The sequence below is a fragment of the Rhincodon typus genome, chromosome 39 (genome assembly GCF_021869965.1).
Source record: "Rhincodon typus isolate 14 chromosome 39, sRhiTyp1.1, whole genome shotgun sequence".
NCBI lineage: Eukaryota > Metazoa > Chordata > Chondrichthyes > Orectolobiformes > Rhincodontidae > Rhincodon > Rhincodon typus.
The window spans coordinates 16926101-16946224 of NC_063370.1; the positions used below are offsets into that span (position 1 = coordinate 16926101).

General features: G+C 43.0%; 1 protein-coding gene and 1 long non-coding RNA gene across 5 annotated transcripts in view; one reads left to right on the forward strand and one right to left on the reverse strand.

The window, feature by feature from the left end:
- Window positions 1-1491: 1491 nt before the first annotated feature.
- Window positions 1492-15620, reverse strand: LOC109920591 (THAP domain-containing protein 5-like). 4 transcript variants are annotated; one of them, XM_048618329.1, is made up of 5 exons: window positions 15213-15557; window positions 14270-14324; window positions 13888-14095; window positions 10178-11272; window positions 1492-1743 (listed from the first exon to the last, which is right to left on the reverse strand). In XM_048618329.1, the coding sequence occupies exons 2-5, from the start codon at window positions 14287-14289 to the stop codon at window positions 1618-1620; spliced, it is 1449 nt and encodes a 482-aa protein (XP_048474286.1). In that variant the 5' UTR covers window positions 14290-14324; window positions 15213-15557; the 3' UTR covers window positions 1492-1617. The 4 variants fall into 4 exon arrangements, with proteins under 4 accessions (XP_048474286.1, XP_020376216.1, XP_048474285.1 ...); XM_020520627.2 differs by lacking the exon at window positions 14270-14324 and having other exon boundaries at window positions 13903-14095; window positions 15441-15620; XM_048618328.1 differs by lacking the exon at window positions 14270-14324 and having other exon boundaries at window positions 15441-15619.
- A 37-nt stretch (window positions 15621-15657) lies between these two features.
- LOC125487301 overlaps window positions 15658-20124 on the forward strand; it is a 14832-nt gene continuing 10365 nt past the window's right edge. The window contains exon 1 of the long non-coding RNA XR_007265788.1: window positions 15658-16235. This is a non-coding gene — a long non-coding RNA (uncharacterized LOC125487301). The remainder of the gene's footprint in view (window positions 16236-20124) is intronic.

Genomic DNA, 20124 nt, shown 5'->3' on the forward strand with positions numbered 1-20124 from the left:
ACTTCACAAGCTTCAAAATCTCCCCTCCCCCTACCGCATCCCAAAACAAGCCTAGCTTGTCCCCGCCTCCCGAATCTGTCCTTCCTCCCACCTCAAGGCCCACCCCCATCTCCTACCTACTAATCTCATCCCACCCCCTTGACCTGTCCGTCCTCCCTGGACTGACCTATCTCCTTCCTAACTCCCCACCTACTCTCACCTTTACTGGCTCCATCCCTGCCTCTTTGACCTGTCTGTCTCCTCTCCACCATCCATCTTCTATCCGCCTCCCCCTCTCTCCCTACTTATTTCAGAACCCCCTTCCCCTCCACCATTTCTGAAGAAGGGTCTATGCCCAAAACATCAGCCTTCCTGCTCGGCCTGCTGTGTTCATCCAGCTCTACACCTTATTATCTCAGATTCACCAGCATCTGCAGTTCCTACTATCTCTGATCCAAGAAAACAAAGTCATTAGGTTCACTAATAACCTTTGGGGAAGGAAATTATCCAGTCTGGCCCATTTGTGACTCCTGACCCATAGCAATGTGGTCGACTCTTAACTACCCTCTGAAATGGCTTGGCAAGGAATTCAGTTTGAAGGCAACAAGTACTATTTTCCAGAGATCTCCACATCTCAAAGTAATAAAGAAATAAAAACCAAAGCTCAATTCTGTCTAGAAGTGAATGTTCCAGCCAGTCACTGGATAGCAGTCAGGAGATGAGATCTTGGATCCTTTCCCACTCTTGGCTAATTCATGAACAGGCAATTAAAACCTGGAATCGGACCAGGCTCTCGGGCCCAGAAGATCCATAAAAATCATTCTATTTAGAAAGCAAGGCTTACATTTACGTAGCACTTCCTTGGCATCGGGCACCCCAAAGCACTGAAGTTTTTTTACACTTCATGGAACGTAGAGAATATCACACTATTTTGCACACAGAATGTTCTCACAAACAGCCACGTGATAATCGTCAGGTTATATTCTGGAACGTTCATCGAGGAATAAATATTGGCCAGGACAAAGAAAACGCTCCTAAACATCTTCAAAAATAAAATAACAGAAACTTTTACACGCATGAGGGGGGCAGGTGTGACTTTGGTTTAAAGCCTAATCTGAAATACAACACTTCTGACTGTGCAGCATTCCCTCAGTACTGTATTAGGAATGTCAACTAGTGGGGCCTAGAAATAAGTCCAAGACTTTCAGCAGGACAGAGATGGAGACAATTTGGTAGGAAAATAAACCTCATCATTCACTTTGAAAATTATTAGAAACAATTGATTCAGCAGAACAAATACTACTTCATTCTAATACAGATAGTTTTCTTCAAACAATTATTCCTTCTGGGAAAGTACAGCCTTCCAGCACTATTGTGAACTCCAGCAGCACAAATATTCTTGCAGGGTCAAACAAAAATTCCAGGGGCTTTTAGGGTAAGCAAGCTCACCACACTGCATCATTTAATCAAATGTCAACTCATCACTGCACTAAAGAAAGCTTGTAATAAGAGTAATGGTAGAAATAAAATAATTTAATATTTTCATTTAAATGAAAAATTACAAAGTTGTTCCACAAACATACAGTAAGCTACAGGAATAGTGGACTCGCTTGTGCTTCATGAAGCTGAACATGTCCATCAAAGCATATCACCATTATCATTTGGTGATTGTTGAAGTGCATAAATTATATTGCCATTGTCTTCACAAACAACTGTGACAGTACTGGAGGGATGAATCATTTGATCGTTTGTCTGTGAGCAAGTCTGAAAATTGTAACAACAAAAGATTAGTTAAAAACATTGCAATTTCCTTTGACTGTTCTGATTGAAAATTGGTAGATGTGTGCACAATCTATGAAGTTATACTTTTAAGTTTTAAAGTTTTCTCTTTTCATTTCTAAAGGGTAAATTTGAGAGTTATTTTCCCTTACCATTTGATTTTCATATGTAGCTTGACATGTTAAAAATTATTGCAAGTGGCTTCACAAAATTCACCCTCTGTAAATTACACTGCTACAATTGGTGTACAGCTACATTTAGATGTTCAATATCAGCAATATTCCAGAGGCTAAAAATGAAGAAACAACTAAAACAAAGTACAGTAGATATCAATAACACAAACCACAGACTAAGATGATGCAAGTTCACATTCTCAGCCAGTGAGAGGCAAAAAATAAAGACAGTTACTACAAAGAGAAGTAAGAGATTTAGAAGTGAGTGTTGCTGCTTCTCAATAGAATATAGCATTACAATAACAACCCAGTTCAGGAATCATTAACAGCTTTCTCATCTTTTAGTATCACGGGACATCTTGAGGATGGAAAACAAAAGTTGAAGCTTCAATTTGAATCCCAGCAATGGAAACCTTGCATACAAAAACTTTGTAACATCAACGCAGCAGTTATTACTTCAAATTAAAGTGCAAATCTAAAGCTACCTCAGTCTGGGAAATCATGCTGCTGATGAGGGCTAGATCTCCTATTCCTTTAGGTTTCAGTGCTCAAAACACACTTAAAGCAGTTATAAACATGGTGCCCTCTCCTAGCAATGAACAGAAGTCAGAGTGTCCCAACAGGCTACAAAGCCTACTTGCCGGTCTGGATTGTTGGGGAAAGTCGTAACAACAACAACATATATTTGTATAGAGATAGTAGGAACTGCCGATGCTGGAGTCTGAGATAACAAGGAGTGGAGCTGGATGAACACAGCAGGCCAGGCAGCATCAGAGGAGTAGGAAAGCTGACATTTCAGGTCAGGACTCTTCTTCAGAAATGGCGGAAGGGAAGGGGGCTCTGAAATAAATAGAGAGGGGGGGAGGCGGTGTTAGAAGGTGGATAGTGGAGCAGATAGGTGGAGAGAAGACGGACAGGTCAAGGAGGCAGGGATGAAGCTAATAAAGGTGAGTGTAGGTAGGGAGTTGGGATGGGGGTTGGTCAGTGAAGAGGGAGGGGCGGGTAGGTGGGAGGGAAGACAAGGAGGCGGGTACGAGAGGGAGGGCTGGTCTTGGAATGAGGTTGGGGATGGGGAGACTTTGAAGCTAGTACAATAGACCACATTAGCAGATGTGCAGGTGAACATCTGTTTAATGGGGAAGGTTTTCTTGGGGCCTGGGATGGAGGTGAGGAGGGAGGTGTTGGGGCAGGTGTAATACCTCCTGCGGTTGCAGTGAAAGGTGCCGGGGGTGGTATAGCACCTTTAATGTAACAAACATCTCAAGACACAGGAGTTTTACTAAACAATGTATAACATTGAATCATATCAAGAAATATTAGGTCACACAAGCTTTATCAAAGAGCTAGTTTTTAAGGACTGTTTTAAAAGTGGAAAGTGAAACGGAGAGGTGTAGGAAAGGAACTCCAGAGCTTAGGACCAAGGCAGCTGATGGCACGGCTACTGATGGTGGATCAATTGGAAATGCACAAATAATCGGAATTAGAGGGGTGCAAATATATGAGGGTTATCGAGCTGGTAGAGAGTACAGAATTAGGGAGGGACAAGACCACGTAGGAGGATTTCAAAACAAGAATAAGAATTTTAAAATCAAGATGTTAGATAACATAATGAGTGAGTTCATGGTTGGGGGCAGGGGAAAGAGGATTTGTTGGGAGTTAAGACTTGGGCAGTGAGTTTTGACTGATTAGAGAAGACAGAATGTGGTACCACACTCAGGTGTGCATTAAAATCATCAAATCTAGGGGCAGTGACAGTAATAATGAGTTTTAAGCAGCAGATGAGCTCAGACGGGACAGAATAAAACCATAAACAATAGGAGCAGAATTAGGCCATGCAGCCTATCAAATCTGCTTTGCCATTCATGGTCAAAAGGTTTCTCAACCCCATTCTGCTGCCTTCTCCCCATACCCTTAGATCCCTTACTAATCAAGAACCTACCTCTGCTTTAAATACACTCAATGACTTGGCCTCCACAGCCTTCTGTGACAATCAGCTCCACAGATTCACCACCCTCTAGTTGAAGAAATTCCTTATATCTCAGTTCTAAATAGCTGTCCCTTCCCTCTAAGGCTCTACCTTCGGGCACGAGTCTTTCCTACTAGCGGTAACATCTTGTCCACATCCACTGTATCCTGAATTAGGATACCCAAGTCCCTTTGTATTACAGATTTCTGAAGCCTTTCTGCATTTAGAAAACAGTCTATGTCTCTAATCCTTCCCATTATTGTATTCCATCTGCAATTTCTTTGCCCACTCTTCCAGCCTCCCTGCCTCAACACCATCTGTTCCTCCACCTTTGCGTCATCTGTAAACTTAGCAATAATGCCTTTTGTCCAGATCATTAGTGTATAATGTGAATAGCTGTGGTCCAACACAGACCCCTGCAGAACTCCATTAGTCACCAGCCATCCTGAAAAAGCCCTCTTTATCCCCACACTCTGCCTTCTGTCAGGCAGCCAATCCTCTATCCACACCAGTACCTAGTCTCTAACACCATGGGCTCTTATCTTATTTAGCAGCCTTCTGTGCAAAATTGTCAAAGGCCTTTTGGAAACCCAAATAAATGCATCCACTAGCTCTCCTTTGTCCAACTTGCTTGTTACTTCCTCAAAAGAATGCTAACAGATTTGTCAGGCATGACCTCCCATTGATGAGGGCGTACTGACTCAGCCTGATTTTACTAGACACTTCCAAGTACTCTACAATCTCATCCTTAATAAAAGATTAAAATCTAAACAACAACTGAGGTCAGGCTAACGGGCCTCTAATTTCTCATCCTTTGCCTCCTTCCCTTTTTAAACAGGGGTGTTACATTACCAATTTTCCAGTCTTCTGGGACACTCCATTGGTGGTGATTTTTCAGGAATCAATCTCCTCAACTATCTTCTTCAGAACCCAGGGTGTAGTGCATTCAGCAAGGTAACTTATCTGCCTTCCGATCTTTTAGCATCCTCAGTGATGGCCACTAAACTCATCTCTACCCCCGATTTTCTAAGGTCTGGTATGCCATTGATGTCTTCCATCATGAAGACTGATGCAAAGTACCTATTCAGCTCCTCTGCTATTTCTTTATTCCTATTACTACTTCTCCAGCCTTACTTTTCATTGGCCCAATGTCAACTCTTGCCTCTCTCAAGTTTTATATATCTAAAACTGTTCTTCAATAGTTTTTAAATGACTAGTTAGTTCACTCTTATAATTCATCTTGTCTCCCCTTATTGCTTTTTTAGATGCCCTCTGCTGATTTTTAAGGACTTCTCACTAATCTTCACTACATTGTATGTTTTACCTTCTGGTTTTGGATATTTTGAATTAACCTAGTCAAGATATGTTATAGCAAACCTCTGAGACACCTGAACTCGGGCTTTATTTTTATGCTGTCCCTGTTTTCCCTTGTCAGCCATGGTTGCCTCCTCCTCCTCCTCTCCTTAGTATGTTTCTTCTTCCTTGGGACAAATTTCTGCTGTGCCCCTGAATTACCCCCAGAAACTCCTGCCATTGCTGCTCCAGCGTCTTCTAAACTAAGCTCTCCTTCCAATCAACACTGGCCAGGTCTTCCCTCATGCCTTTGCAATTATCTTTACTCAAACGTAATAACAGTTACATCTGATTTCAGCTTCTCCTTCTTAAACTGCAGGGTGAATTCTTTCGTAAGAACTGCGGATGCTGTAAATCAGGAACTGCCTTCTGAGGAAGGGTCACCGGACCCGAAACGTTAACTCTGTTTTTTCCTTCCCAGATGCTGTCAGACCTGCTGACCTTTTCCAGCAATTGTTTTTGAATTCTTGCATATTACTATCACTGCCCCCAAGGGGTTCATTCACCTTAAGCTCCCTAGTCAAGCTTGCCTCATTACACATCCAGAATCGCATGTTTCCTAGTGGGTTCTACCAGAAGCTGCTGCAAAAACCATAGTGTAGACATTCCATAAATTCTTTTTCTTGGGATCCACTACTGACCTGATTTTCCCAGTCTACCTGCATATTGAACTTCCCCATGATTATTCTCATAGAAAAGGTGTGTAAGAAAGGCACTACCTCCTAACTACTGCTACGCAGACTGCTCATAACTTACATCAGGGTGTTTTTCTTTTGCTGTCCTCAACTCTAATCACACATATTCTCGACCTTCCAACCCTATAATCACTTCTTGCTATCAATTTAGTTTCATTTCTTGCTAACAAAAAACCCGAAACGTCGACTCTCCTGCTCCTCTGATGCTGCCTGACCTGCTGTGCTCCTCCAGCTCCACACTACGTGGACTCTGACTCCAGCATCTATGGTTCTTGCACTCTCCACCCTCAGTCCTGCGTTGACTGTACACCCTTCTCATACTTGCTCCCTATTGGCTGTGCTGAACTTAGTTTCCTGACCCTTTCCATACTCCCTGTCCTATCACTTCTTCTGGAAACTAATAACCTCTCCAAAGTGCTCCCTCACTTTAACCAGTTTACAGTTCTTGTGACCAACCTATTTAGCATTTCTGCGCGGATTCTGGTCCCAAATCATTTCAGCAAAGTTTGGCGATGTTACAGAGGTGAAAACAGGTGGGCTTTGTAACAGAACAAATGAAAAACTGGGAATTTAACTTGGGAACAAACGGGCCTCCAAGGTTGTAAACAGATGGGATTAATCTCAGACAGCTGGTAATTGCTGGGGAGCAGAGTTTGCGGTGGGCAATGAAAACAATGGTTTCAGACTCCACAATACAGGGATGAGGGTTGAATTATCCTTGTTTATAAAATGCAGAAAATACTTGGAAAGACGGGTCAGAAAATTGGTACTAACTTTGATTAAGGAACAGGCTGCTGAAACACAGACTGATTTTGATAGTTTGGAGGAGATGGATAATGTCATTTAATGTGGAAATGCAAAGTCACAAAGTTAGGAGTGTTGCACTACAATGGCAATAAAAACAATAATATTTATTCCACATGACACAACACAGGACATATTGAGGATATGATGGATACATCAAAGACCTTAGTATGCTATACTGTGGAGATAATGAAGATAGTAGAACATAAATAACAGTTATTTTAAATTTTAGACAGTGCTATAACTGGAGTAACTCTGTACAACGGTCACTATATAATGAGGTAGCCAGGTACTGAAATGTAGGAACAAGAGGCCGCCAATCGGCCCCTTGAGCCTTTTGCAACATTAATTGTATGAACATTCTGTATCCAAAACATAATTACCTACCTTAACCCATATCCCTTAATAACCTTGGTTAGCAAAACTTAAATCTAAATCTTAAATTATTTATTGAACCAGCTTTTATTATTAATTTTGTGAGGAAGCTCCATTCACCAACAATCCTTTGCATGAAGAAGTGCTTCCTAAGCTCGGCGGAATGGCTTGGCTTTGATTTTAAGATCATGTCCTCGTGTTAAGTTCCCTTCAGGATTTTTCTACATACCCTTTCAATTTCTTTCAAAACCTTCAAGTAAAACTTCAATCAAAACATCCCTCAACTTTCTATATTCCAGGGAATAATTTACATGTAAAAGGCATTATGGAGTATCTGTTAAAATATTCAAAGTTCTCTAGATACACAGGAGAAAAACCTCAAATAACAATCACTGATTCTACAGGAGACACTGGCTATAAGTTCAGGGTTTTTAACAGCATGAGAAGTGGCCCTTCAGCCCATCTTGTCCATGCTGGTCATCAAACACTTGTCTATTCTAATCTGTACCCCCTCTGGTGCAATCATATCCTTCTTAATATGGCAAGTTGAACTGCATGCAGTACTCCAGCTGTGGCCTACTCAATGTTATATACAGCTCCATTGCTCTTGCTCTTATATACAACGCCTCTGATAATAAAGATAGGAGCCTTCTTAACCACCTTATCTATATGTCCTGCTGTTTTCAATGATCTATAGACATGCATTAAAAGGTCATTCTGATCTTCTGTATCTCCTAGGGTCCTTCCATTCAATGTTACTTCTTTGCCTTGTCAGACCTCCCAAAATGTATCAAGTCACACTTTTCAGTATTAGATTCCATTGCCATTGTTCAACTTATCTGACCAGCACAACTATATCCTCCTGTAACCCAAGGATTTCCCCCTTGATATTTACATACCACTAATTTGCAAATAGGAAGGAACAAAGCACTGACTTGTTACACATTTCCAAGGTAGCCGGGTGTTGGGAGCAAAGGAGGAGTGGACAAGGGTATCCAGAGGGAACAGTCCATGCAGAAGGCTGACAGGGAAGGAAAATGTGTCTGTTGGTGGGAAAAACAGTGGCTAATGATCCTCTGGACATGGATGCCGGTGGGATGATAAGTGAGGACAAGGGGGACCCCATTGCTGTTGCGGAACGAAAGCGAAGGGGTGAGGGCTGAAGTGCGGGAGATGGGTCGGATCCAACTAAGGACCCTATCAATTACGGTGCCAGGGAATCCTCAGTTGAGGAAGAAGATGGACATTTTAGACAAACTCTAATCCTATGGCTAGCAATTCTACTCCCACTTTCCAGCACTTGGCCCAAAGCCCTGCATGCCTTGGCATCACAACAGCACATCTAAATAAGTCTTAAATATCATAAGAGTTTCTGTGTCCACCACCCTTACAGACACCGTCTGGGTGAAAACATTTTTTCCTTACATCCCCACTGAACCTCCTGCCCCTTACTTTAAATCTACGACCCAAGTTATTGATCCCCTCACCAAGGGGGAAAGTTCCTTTCTGTCTGTCTTATCTATCTCATCTCAATCATGTCCCCCTTCAATCTCCTCTGCTCCAAGGTAAACAACCCTAATCTATCCAATCTCTCTTCATAACAAAAGTCCTCTAGCAGCATCCCCTCTAATTTTCTGTTTAGGTCTCCAAGCCCCATGCATAATAGCAATTTCCACAACAGGAAGTCAATACTGCAATCAGCCTGCCACTCTGATTGCCCTATGCAGAAATTTGCTGCGCTGCAGCTTAGAGGGAATGCTGTTCTCCAGCCCTGGCAACATCCTGGTAAATCTTTTCTGCGCCATCTCCAGTGTAATTACAAACTTCCTACAACGTGGATTCCAGAATTACACACAATACTCTAGCCGTGGCCTAACCAACAATTTATATTTTTCCACCATATCCTCATTGTTCTTAAACTCTATGCCTTGGCTAATAAGGACAAGCATACCATATGTTTTTATTAAACCACTTTATCTACCTATTCCATTACGTTAAGTGATTGATGCATACTAAGGTCCTATTGATCCTTGGTGCTTCCCTGGTTCCAACCGTTCATCTTGTATTCCCTTGCCCTGTTTGCCGTGTTCAAGTGCATAACCTTTTCCACTAATAAGCCAATATGATCAGCCATCTATATCCTTGTGTCATCTAAGATTATCCCCCTATTTATCACCCACCAATTTTCCTAACATTTGAGAATTTAATGATCAATCCTCTTACATTCAACTGTAAATCATTTATATACATCATAAACAGCAGGGGCCCCAACACTGTCCTCCAGTCCTCTGGCACCTCTCGTGTGGTCAGAGATGAATTGAAAATTATTGTCCACGCCCTTACTACTTTCTCACTTTTCTCACTCAATTAGATGTTAGGCTTCAATATGTAACATTAAGACCAGGACTATAGCTTATCTTGTCGGACTTCTACATACTGGCTTAAAAAGCGCTCCTGAATGCATTTCAACAATTCCGCTCCCTCTAAACCTTTCTCACACTGACTATCCCAGTTAATATACAGGAAGTTAAAATCCTTTACCATTATTAGCCTATCATTTTTTACACTTCTGAGAATTACCTACATACCTATCTATCTCTCCTTGACTGTTTGGAACTCTATAGTACACCTCAACGTAAGTGACAGACCCTTTTGGATTTTAAGTTTAACCCATATGGCCTAATTTGAAAAACCTAAGATATTATCCTTTCGTGACTGCAGTAATTGGATGCAGTTGGATGAATACTGTAATGCCTGCCCAGCCACTGCCCTCCCCCAACCATGTCTCTGTGACAGAAATGCTGTCACAACCCTATGCACTAAAAAACACCCTCAACTCATTTGCCTTACTCACAAGATTCCCTACATCAAAATAATTAATATCCAGCCATGTGACTTGACTTTGTTTGCAATGCCTTCTAGACTGACTTGATGCTTTGTCTATACTTGTTTATCACCCTTGCTGCACTTCCACTCTTTGGCACTGCACTGCAAAATATGCTGAACATCCACCTATAGGTGTATCAACATTCTAGAGTGAACCCTTTGCCTACCATCTCCATTATTTTCAGCTTCTCCTCGGAAAGAATATTTTTGCTTTTAAGTTGGTCCACAAGATTTTCCATGGCTTTCAGCCGGGCTGAATTCCTCCTCTCGCGTTGCTGTATCACTTTCACTTTTTTTTGCAGGTTAGCAATAATTCTTTCAAGCTGTTCTATGGTGAGGTCACTTTTGTAGTATGAATGTTCACCTTGTACTTCTGAGTGGTCAGGCAGTGCAGGCATAACTGTTTCTACAGAAGCAATTGCTGGCCCAGTGGACATAACTGCATGATTTTTCACAACTGGTAGAGTTGACGTAACTGGTACAAGGACAGCAGAAGGCATCGTCAGTAGTGTTTCAAAGCCAGACAGTTTTGTCAAAGTTTCAGTTGTTGCTGCCAGTAATATGGAAGATGTTGCAGGAAACACGTTGGAGAGAGATAATGTTTGATTAGTTGATACTACGGCTGATGCTGTTGCAATATTATCAAAAACTGACATTGCTGGAGTAGAAGGGACTGATGTTGAAGGTTTTAGCTGGAAAGATTTCAGCGTTTCAATATCTTGAGCAGCTGGATGCACAACTTCTATCGATGCTGGTTCCGGTTCCTCGCCCATCTGTGCTGACACAAGCTTTGAAGTTTCAACTGTTGGCAAAACTCCACCTGTTGTTCCAGTTTCAACTGATGTCAATGTTGGTGTAAGTGGAACAGTTTCAACAGCTGCAACATTTTCAAATGGCAATAGTGATGGCTCCATCAGTGCAGATTGAGGAGATCTGCCTTTGTCTATTTGCAACAACTCAAAGGGATTCACTGCCATGTTCGGTAAAGATTGAACAGTTGGTGTAATTGATTCAGATGTACAGTCAATATGAGCACAAGAAGATATAGCTACCTTATCAGCTTCAGTAATTGTACTGGATGAAGTTGACAGAGTTGGTTCTGTTGTCATAACTAACAATGCAAGTGCCTCTGGCTCACTCAATTCATGTGACAGAACTGGAACAGTTTGCATTTGCAATGCCTTTTCATCTTCATTGCTTTGACCTTCCAACCTCTCTTTTTTCCATTTACTTCCGACTGATCGAGCATGGGCTTTCCTTTTCTACAGAAATATTTTTAAATTAGAAATTTCAAGAATACAATTGATCCCACAGAATCATTTTAATATGTATATTATTACAGTTATCACACACTGGGATCTTTTTAAGCTGCCCTCATTATTACAGAAGACCTTTGGAAACTAATGGTCAATCGCTATGCTGATAGAAACTATTCAAAATAACTAATTGTTTGCACGTTTCAAAATTTAAAAGTTTAGGCCAGTACAAAAAGCATCACAAAAGGCCCATTGCCTACTCAACATCAGTAACACCCAGTTACATCAACATGAACCTATAAGGACTAGAAGAACCAGGCATGTTTATTGATCTGCTGCAAGTTGGCTAACTTCAACCAGGGCAACAACTGCTGCTTCGACAGTTAACCTCAACTCTTTGAGCCAGGGAGTAGGAAAGGTGAGGGGTTTCAGCTTCTGGCCAAGATATACTTTTCAACCACTTGGTATCCTGTTTCACAGAGTCTTGGTTCTTTAATTTGATCCATCAATTAGCAGAGTCCCTGTTTGTGGATATCTGAGCGATCAGAACAAGGCCCTTCACAATGTAACAATCTCTAACATTCACCATTTTCACTTGCATATGAAGAATGATGAGCTGAGCGAGTTGCAAATGGTTTGAACTTTCATTTCTAATTACTTTTAGGGGAGGTGACAGCTTAGCGGTATTATCACTAGGCTAATCATCCAAAGACCCAGGTAATGTTCTTGGGACCTGTGTTTGAATCTTGCTATGGTAGACAGTGGAATTTGAATTCAATAAAAATTCAAATGAAAATAGTAGTCTAATGATGAGTATTAAACCATTGTTGATTGTTGGGAAAACCCATCTGGATTACTGATGTCCTTTAGAAAGGAAACTGCCATCCTTACTTGATTGGGCTTACATGTGGTTCCAGACCCACAGCAATGTGGCTGACCTTTAAATGCCTTTTGGGCAATTACTGGCCCAGCCAGTGACACCCTCGTTTCATGAATGAATTTAAAAACTAAAGTCCTCAAAATATTCCCAAAGCATCAAGTAGCCAATGAACTACTTTGAAGTGAAATCATTGTTGTGCACAGACCCGCTGCTAACGCCCTACAATGGGGCTTTCAACTCGAGAGGGAAATGTAGCACCATATAATCAAGCTGCCTGTGGTCTAGTGAAAAATTGCTGTCCTCAAAACCATGCAATAATTTGGAATTTGAAAAGTTTTATTAAAATATTGTTTCAACAGCCCCTTTTAAACCTGTGACCGCTACAATTCAGAAGGACAAGGGCAGCCAATGCATGGGAATACCTGCAAGTTCCCCTCGAAGTCACAAACCATCCTGACTTTGAAATATATCACAGTTTGCTCATTGCCGCTAGCTCAAAATACTGGAATTCCCTCTCCAACTGCAATGTGGATGTCCATATACCTTAAAGACTTCAGCAGCTCAAGGAGGCAGCTTTCCACCATCTTTTCTAGGGCAAGTAAGGATAAGCAACAAATACTGGCCTAGCCAGTGACGCCACATTTTGTGAACAGGGTGAAAAAAGGGGATTTGGAGCAAGTGGGGAGGCAATGACATAGTGATATTATACAGTCATACAACACAGAAACATATCCTTCGGTCCAACTCATCTATGCTGACCAAGTTTCCTAAACAAAAATAATATCTATTTACCTGCGTTTGGCCCATATCCCTCTAAACGTTTCCTATTCATATACCTTTCCAAATGTCTGTTAAATGTTGTACCTGTTACTGCATCTACCACTTCCTCTGGAAGTTCATTCCACATATGAACCACCCTATGAGAAAAAAATTGCCCTCAGCTCCCTATTAAATCTTTCTCCCCTGTTTGGGCTAGTAATCCAGAGACTCAGGAAATCTGACAGAAGCTGGGTTTGAATCCCACCAAGGTAGATTGTGAAATTCATTACTGAAAAAGGCTGAAATGCTCTCTCCATCACCCCAACCAAAATAGATAAATATCCAAATTCAGAAGCTCTCCCAATCCAAGAGATAAATTACTCAGAGCTATGTATGTCGTTTCCTTAAATTTTGTGGCTCTGTTTCAAATCTCCCTTATTTTTCCAATTAATTCACAAGTATCGAATGGTCTGTTTCCGAACTGCATGACTCTATAGCAGCTGTTCACTGCTCATCCCTAAAACCAAGATACGTTCAGCCAGAGAGCAGGACCAGTTTGGTTGGAGTCTGGAATCACAAGCCAGACGCTGGGCAAGAACTATAGGTTTCCTTTCTAAAAGGACATTGATGATCCAGTTGGTTTTAAAGCTGTTTATATCCCTCAGCTTCATGATTACTTTTATTGGTCACAAATTTGTTTTTATTTTCAGATTTTTAAAATAAAACCAATTTCAAAATCTGATTTTTAACACAAATTTTATGGATTAGCAGCCCAGGCTTCTGGAGCCTAGACCACTCATTCACTTTGCGACTGTAACCTCAGTTAGCCAGTGTGGTAAGAATACATTAAGGCTTTACTTCAGTTCCATTTCTTCAAGCCACAAGAGCCTTATTTCCAGGTGTACCCCTGAGTTATTTTAGGTAGATTTCAGCATTATTCCACAGATTTTGAAAAAGCGCACACAGGAATATTCAAACCTACCGAGGCCAAACATACCACAGGCTGCTCTGGAAAAGGAAAAATCGTAGGTACAGCATCTGCCTTCAAGTATCGTGTCCCCCACTTCCATTCAAAGCTGTCAGGAGTAAAGTGCTCACTGCAGACATATTGGTATTGAGATGGAAACCATTTCTCCCTTTTCATGTTGGAAAGCCATTTCGCGAGTCTCTCTTTGTCATTCAATGGAAACCTCAATCAAAACAAAAAGTCGCTTCTGAGAGACTCAAAACAAATATGGATTCTCCTGATGCTATAACAGTTCAGTGTTGATCAACAACTCTCCCAACTCACTACCACGCCGAGCACTCTTTATATGTTCATTTGTAACCAAGAAATTAAGACTTCTCCACAATTCAACACTCACCTGAAAAGACCCCAGTCCATCGATCACAAATTCTCAGGTACAGCAAACATTTCCACTGGAATAGAGAAAGCTATAGGTGTGTACTGGATAGCGATGAAGGTTATCTAAGATTACAAAGAGGTCTTGATCAATTGGGTCAATGGGCCGAGAAGTGGCCAATGGAATTTAATTTGGATAAATGCAACATGTTGCATTTTGGTAAAACAAACAAGGGCAGGACTTATACAATTAATGGTAGGGCCTTGGGTAGTGTGGTAGAACAGAGAAACCTAGGGGTTCAGGTACATAATTCTTTAAAATTTGCATCACAGGCAGACAAGGTGGTTAAGACATTTAGCATGCTTGCCTTCGTATCTCACACCTTTGAATAAAGGAGTTGGGACATCATGTTGAGATTTTACAGGACATAGGGGAGACTTCTTATGTATTAGTGTGCGCAGTTCTGGTTGTCCTACAATTGGAAGGATATTATTAAGCTGGAGAGGGTTCAAAAAGATTTACCTGGGTATTGCCAGGAATTGAGATATGAAAATAGGATGGATATGCTATGAATTTTTTCACTGGAACGTAGGAGGTTGTGAAGTGACCTTATAGAGGTTTATAAAGTTACGAAGGGTCTTACCCTTATGGTGGGGGAGTTCAAAATGAGGGGGCAAAACTAAACCGGGGTTCAATTCCAGCCTTGAGTGACTGTCTGTGTGGAATTTGCAGATTCTCCTCGTGTCTGTGTGGATTTCTGCCATCATTTACTGTACCAGAGTACTGTGATTCATGTCCAAGGACACTCAGATCCATCTATACCACATGTTCTGCAATCATTCTCCATTTAAGTCCTAACCTTCCTGCCAAGGTGGACAAGTTGAAATTTTCTTACATCATACTCCATCTGCCACATTTTCTCTTTGTCCCTTTGCAGACATTTTACCTCTTCTTGAAAACTTACTTTCCCTCCCACACGGGGACGTAGGAACTGCTGCCAGACCTGCTGAGTATCTCCAGTCACTTGCTGTTATGATTTAATCTGTGAGATGCCTGTGCGACTCTGGAGCTGGATGCACTGGGCTAGGCGTAAAGGGAGGGCTGAACGGCCTCATCCCGGTTCGTTCCACTGCTCTCCCTTCACTTTACGAACCCAGTGGAGCTCCTGCAGCCAGGACAAGACGACACTCACTTGTAGAAGCTGATCCTCCGCTTATCAGCCGCCACTTGGCCCGCATGCCGCCAGCAATCGGTCACGGTACAATTCTTGGGCATGACGGCGGCAACCACTTCCCCAATTCTAACTTCACTGAACCGCCATGGTGGAATGGGTTGGGTGGTTACTACACAGTGCGCATGCGCAGAAGCCGCACGTGACCTTCAGGATCAACCATCTTTGAACGCATGATGCTGGAGAATCTGCTGCCTTCCTGCCAGTATGAAACGTGGAAGCGCCCCTATCATCATCATCACCAGTGTCGCGTATCACATCAGACCTCCGTCATCTTTTATATTGGACGTTTAGTTTTACACTTCTTCCCCTGTTCACAGTGGTGAATTTACCGCAACATTTTGCATCTTTAAATAAAGTGCTTCGTGTTGCTGACTAAGATTATGGTTAAATCTCTGAATTAATAGCCTCAACTGAAGCAGTGCGCTTTGTTCTGGGCCCCACATTTCAGGAAGTGCCGGCGAAGGTGCATTGAAAATCCAACAGAATGGTTCCAGCGAAGAGGAATTTCCGTTACGTGGATTAATTAAAGAAATCAGTCTATTTGCAGAAAAATACATTGAGGAAATTTTGTACGAATTCAAAATGCAGAAGGGGACTGACCAGAGTATGTTCTCATTCGTAGGAAGATCGGGAACCGGAGACCCAGCGAAGTAATGTTTAAAGAAACATAACTGTTCCTTTATAGTATTGGCCGGATTGTCATGATCATGTCGTCTCTACCCGTGTTTTAAGCGCCCTTGTGTGCAATCTCCGGTAGGCATTAAACATATCACTTGAAAGGTGGGCCGGAATCTTGTAGAGTCTGAGCAATGTGGGCTATGGTGAAATTTATGGCAGGATCGGACAAAAAGTCCAGGGAGGCCTATCTCGATGTAAGGAGCATCCCGCTCCATTTTTTTATGCTTCACAACCAGTGTGATGAATCTCTCGCTAGGTAGCGGCAGTTGCCAGTTACAGGAGATTGTTACAGATTAAATGCCTTGGTGACAGACCAAGTCACCTCATAACGTTCAGTCTTCTATTTTGCCAAACTCACCAAACACACTAGATGTCGAGAAAACCTGACATGAAACTACGGCAGGAACTTGGCAAATCCAGCTGGATGCTTGCTCTGGTTGGCCTCCAAGTTGTGTCCAAATCAAGTGCAGCTCAGGGCATGCACCAGCCACATACACCCCTCATCCACGGACATTGATATCTGGCATTCACGAGCCCCTTAAGACCAGCATGACACTTCTCCAATAGACTGGCAGGGCACTTTGAAAGCACAGACACAGCGCAAACTGTGAACTAGCATTGAACATGTAGCAGAGATACTATGCACAAATGGCTAGGCAGCTAACTCACCGAATGTACCAGGCTACTCATTTAGTCTGTTAAGCTCTAATTCACGTTGCCTACTTGGATGCTACAATCATCTATACGTTGTCCAGCTTTGCCATGCTGTGCCAATTCATGCAATCACAGAGGCAGGCAGCTTGCATTGCTGGTCAGTAGTCCTCAGTCAAGTTGGTGGACACACAGCAATGTATTATGTCATACCTAAACCACTTATCAGCAGTTTATACCACAAACACTGCACATGCAGGACGCAAACAGCCATGTCTCTTAGTCTTAGCGGAGTCAACCTCACTGAAGTCCATGGAGGCACCTCTCTGTTAGGGAGTGCCATCACAGTAACTCTGAGTAGCCTCCCGTACCAGTCCAGGGGATTGGCCATAATCAGGCGTTCTGACAGGGAATTCTTGGTGACAAGGCACATGCCTGTTCAGTCTGAAGCATGGCTCATTGTCAGTCCTGTGGCTCCATAGTGATCAGTCAGGTGTTAAAACTAATGCAGTCAGGAAAATGTGCAGCCAATAGTCAGGTATCTGGGCACTTATTGTCCACAGCTGTCTAGTTAGATCACTCAACGGGTAGGTCATGATCAGTCTGTCGACTCTGTCTGCAGAAATTAAGGGGTGGGGGAGGGGGGAGGGGGGAGGGAAGGGTTGCTACTGCTGTGAGATTGAGACTCTTAAATTAATGGGACTGAGGCTGAGGGAATTGAGGCTGATTGACAATTGTGAAGGGGGCATCAGTATCTGCAAGCGGGAACACAGTAAAACATGGATGGGTGGGAGGGGTGGTCATCCACAGTAAGGAACACGCTGGTTTCAAGGGGGTAAGCAGTATATGACCTCACTAGGCATTGTCACCTCATGCCAGGGGCTGGGTAGAAAAGGTAAGTGGAGCAGATGCATGCATACAGGTTGGGTGGGGAGCTGTGAAGCCACTGGGATTTACGGGAAAGGCAGTTGGATCTTTGAGGCCTCATCAAAACTGAGGCAGAGGCTCAGTGCAGGTCACAAGCCAAGGAGCACTGCCTGTTGCTTTGTATCATGTTGCAAATCAAAATTGTAGAATTGGGAAGAAAATGGCTGCAACGGCACTCAGACTGGGTGGGATAAACGACTGGACCTGTGAGTGAGGAAGCTGTAAAACTACTACTGTTAGAGCTTTTAAAGGGAATGAACATTACACACATACAAATGTACACAGATTTGCTGATCCCTATTTCCTGGACATTCCAATTTATTGCCTCATCTGTGTATTGCACCTCTCTACCACAGACATTTCTGAATGACTCATTGGCAGCTAGACCTTTGGACACAGAAGCTGCAAAGAATAGGAGTTTTGTATGAGGAGGGCCAAGGGAGTCAGTAGCATTCAATGCCAAGAACGAACATTGCTCTGCTTGCTTCCACATGATGTAGTCGGCTCTCAGTATAAATAATCATCCATGGAACATTTTCTGTGGCCATGAAGTGCTGCCTGATGCTGTAACAATGCCTTTTAGGGTTGCACAAAGAGATAACCAGATGTAAGATTATATCAATGACATTGATACAAAAATATAAAACCAGTTGCAGAGTATTGTGACCCATGTTACCAAAGTGCCCTCAATAGGTCTTCTTTCTCTCCTGTCGCAATGATTTAGTGTATTTCTGATTTCCCAGCTGAGGTGGAGTGAACATGCTTGACAGTGGAGCCTGAAAGTTTAATTGGGCGACCCCAGGGATCAATTGCGCCTGGATGGCCAGACATGCCAAAGGTCTTCTTACCAGATACAGCCGACCTTTCTCAGGATGAACTTCCAAGGATGCAAGTGCAGCAGGCAGTAAAGAGGATTTGAGTAGAGGAGCAGGAGGCAATTATAGAGGGCTTTGGTGAGACCATACCTTGAATATTGCATGCAGTTTTGGTCTCCTGATCTGAGGAAGAATGTTCTGTCCATAGAAAGAGGGCAGCGAATGTTTACCAGACTGATTCCTGGGATACCAGGACTGACATATGGCATATATAGGATTATATTTGCTGCAATTCTGAAAAATGGTGCGTGGGGTGGTTGGGGGTAGTCTCAAAAGCCTACAAAATTCTAACAGAACTAGACAGAGTAGATGCAGAAGAATGTCCACAGTTTGCAACCAGGGGTCACAGTGTAAAGATGTAGGATCATAGAATCCCTACAGTGTGGAAGCAGGCCATTCAGCCTGTCGAGTCCACCCTCCAAACATCATCCCCCCCAAACCCACCCCATCCCTGTAGTCTTGCATTTCCCATGGCTAATCCACCTAACCTGCACACCTGTGGACACAATGGGCAATTTAGCATGGCCAATCCACCCAATCTGCACATCTTTGGAGTGCGGAAGGAAACCGGAGCACATGTAGGAAACCCACACAGACACAGGGACAATGTGCAAACTCCACACAGACAGTTGCCCCCCACCCAAGGCTGGAATTGAGCCTGGGTTCCTACTGCTGTGAGGCAGCAATATTAACAACTGAGCCACCGTGCCACCCCAATGGGGGTAAACCATTTTGGAATGAGATAAGGAGATATTTTTTCATCCAGGGAGTGGTGAGCCTGTAGAATTTGCTACCACAGAAAGCAGTTGAAGCCAAAACATTGTATGATTGAAAGAAGGAGTTGGATCTAAAGGGCTCAAAGGATATGGGGAGAAAGTGAGAACAGTTTATTGAGATAGATGATCAGCTATGATCATAATGAATGCAGAACAGACTCAAAGGGTTGAATGGCCTACCCCTGCTTCTATTTTCTATGTTTCTACAGGTCAGAGGGGTGTGACCCAGCCATGAGAGGGCTGTGTATGGTCCCTCCTCTGAATGTGTGTTTCGTGGCGCTGCCCTGTCTCCTTCTGAGGATGGGGCACCTGGTTCCCGTCACCATGCCTGTAGTCATGAGGAGCAGTGACTGGGGTGATGGAGAGCAGATATGTCTCCAACAGACCCTGAGGCTGCTGGACCTGGTTCTCTATGTGGCAGCCACCAACACATCCATAGGGAGAGCCAAGTGGTCATATGATCCATGGTAGTTCTGCAGCTTCTGGGCTATGCAAGCCCTTGTGTCCCATATAACTGCCTGCAGTTCCTGTGTCTCCCTGTGCATGGGTATGAAGTCCTTGATTGCTGATACCAGCGGGTCCTTCTCTGCCTGGCTATGAGCTGGTGCCATAGCTGGCCAGCTATGGAGCTATTGCAGCTTGGTATTCACCAGACAACAAGGTGCAGGACTGGATGAACACAGCAGGCCAAGCAGCATCATAGGAGCAGAGAGGCTGACGTTTCAGGCCTAGACC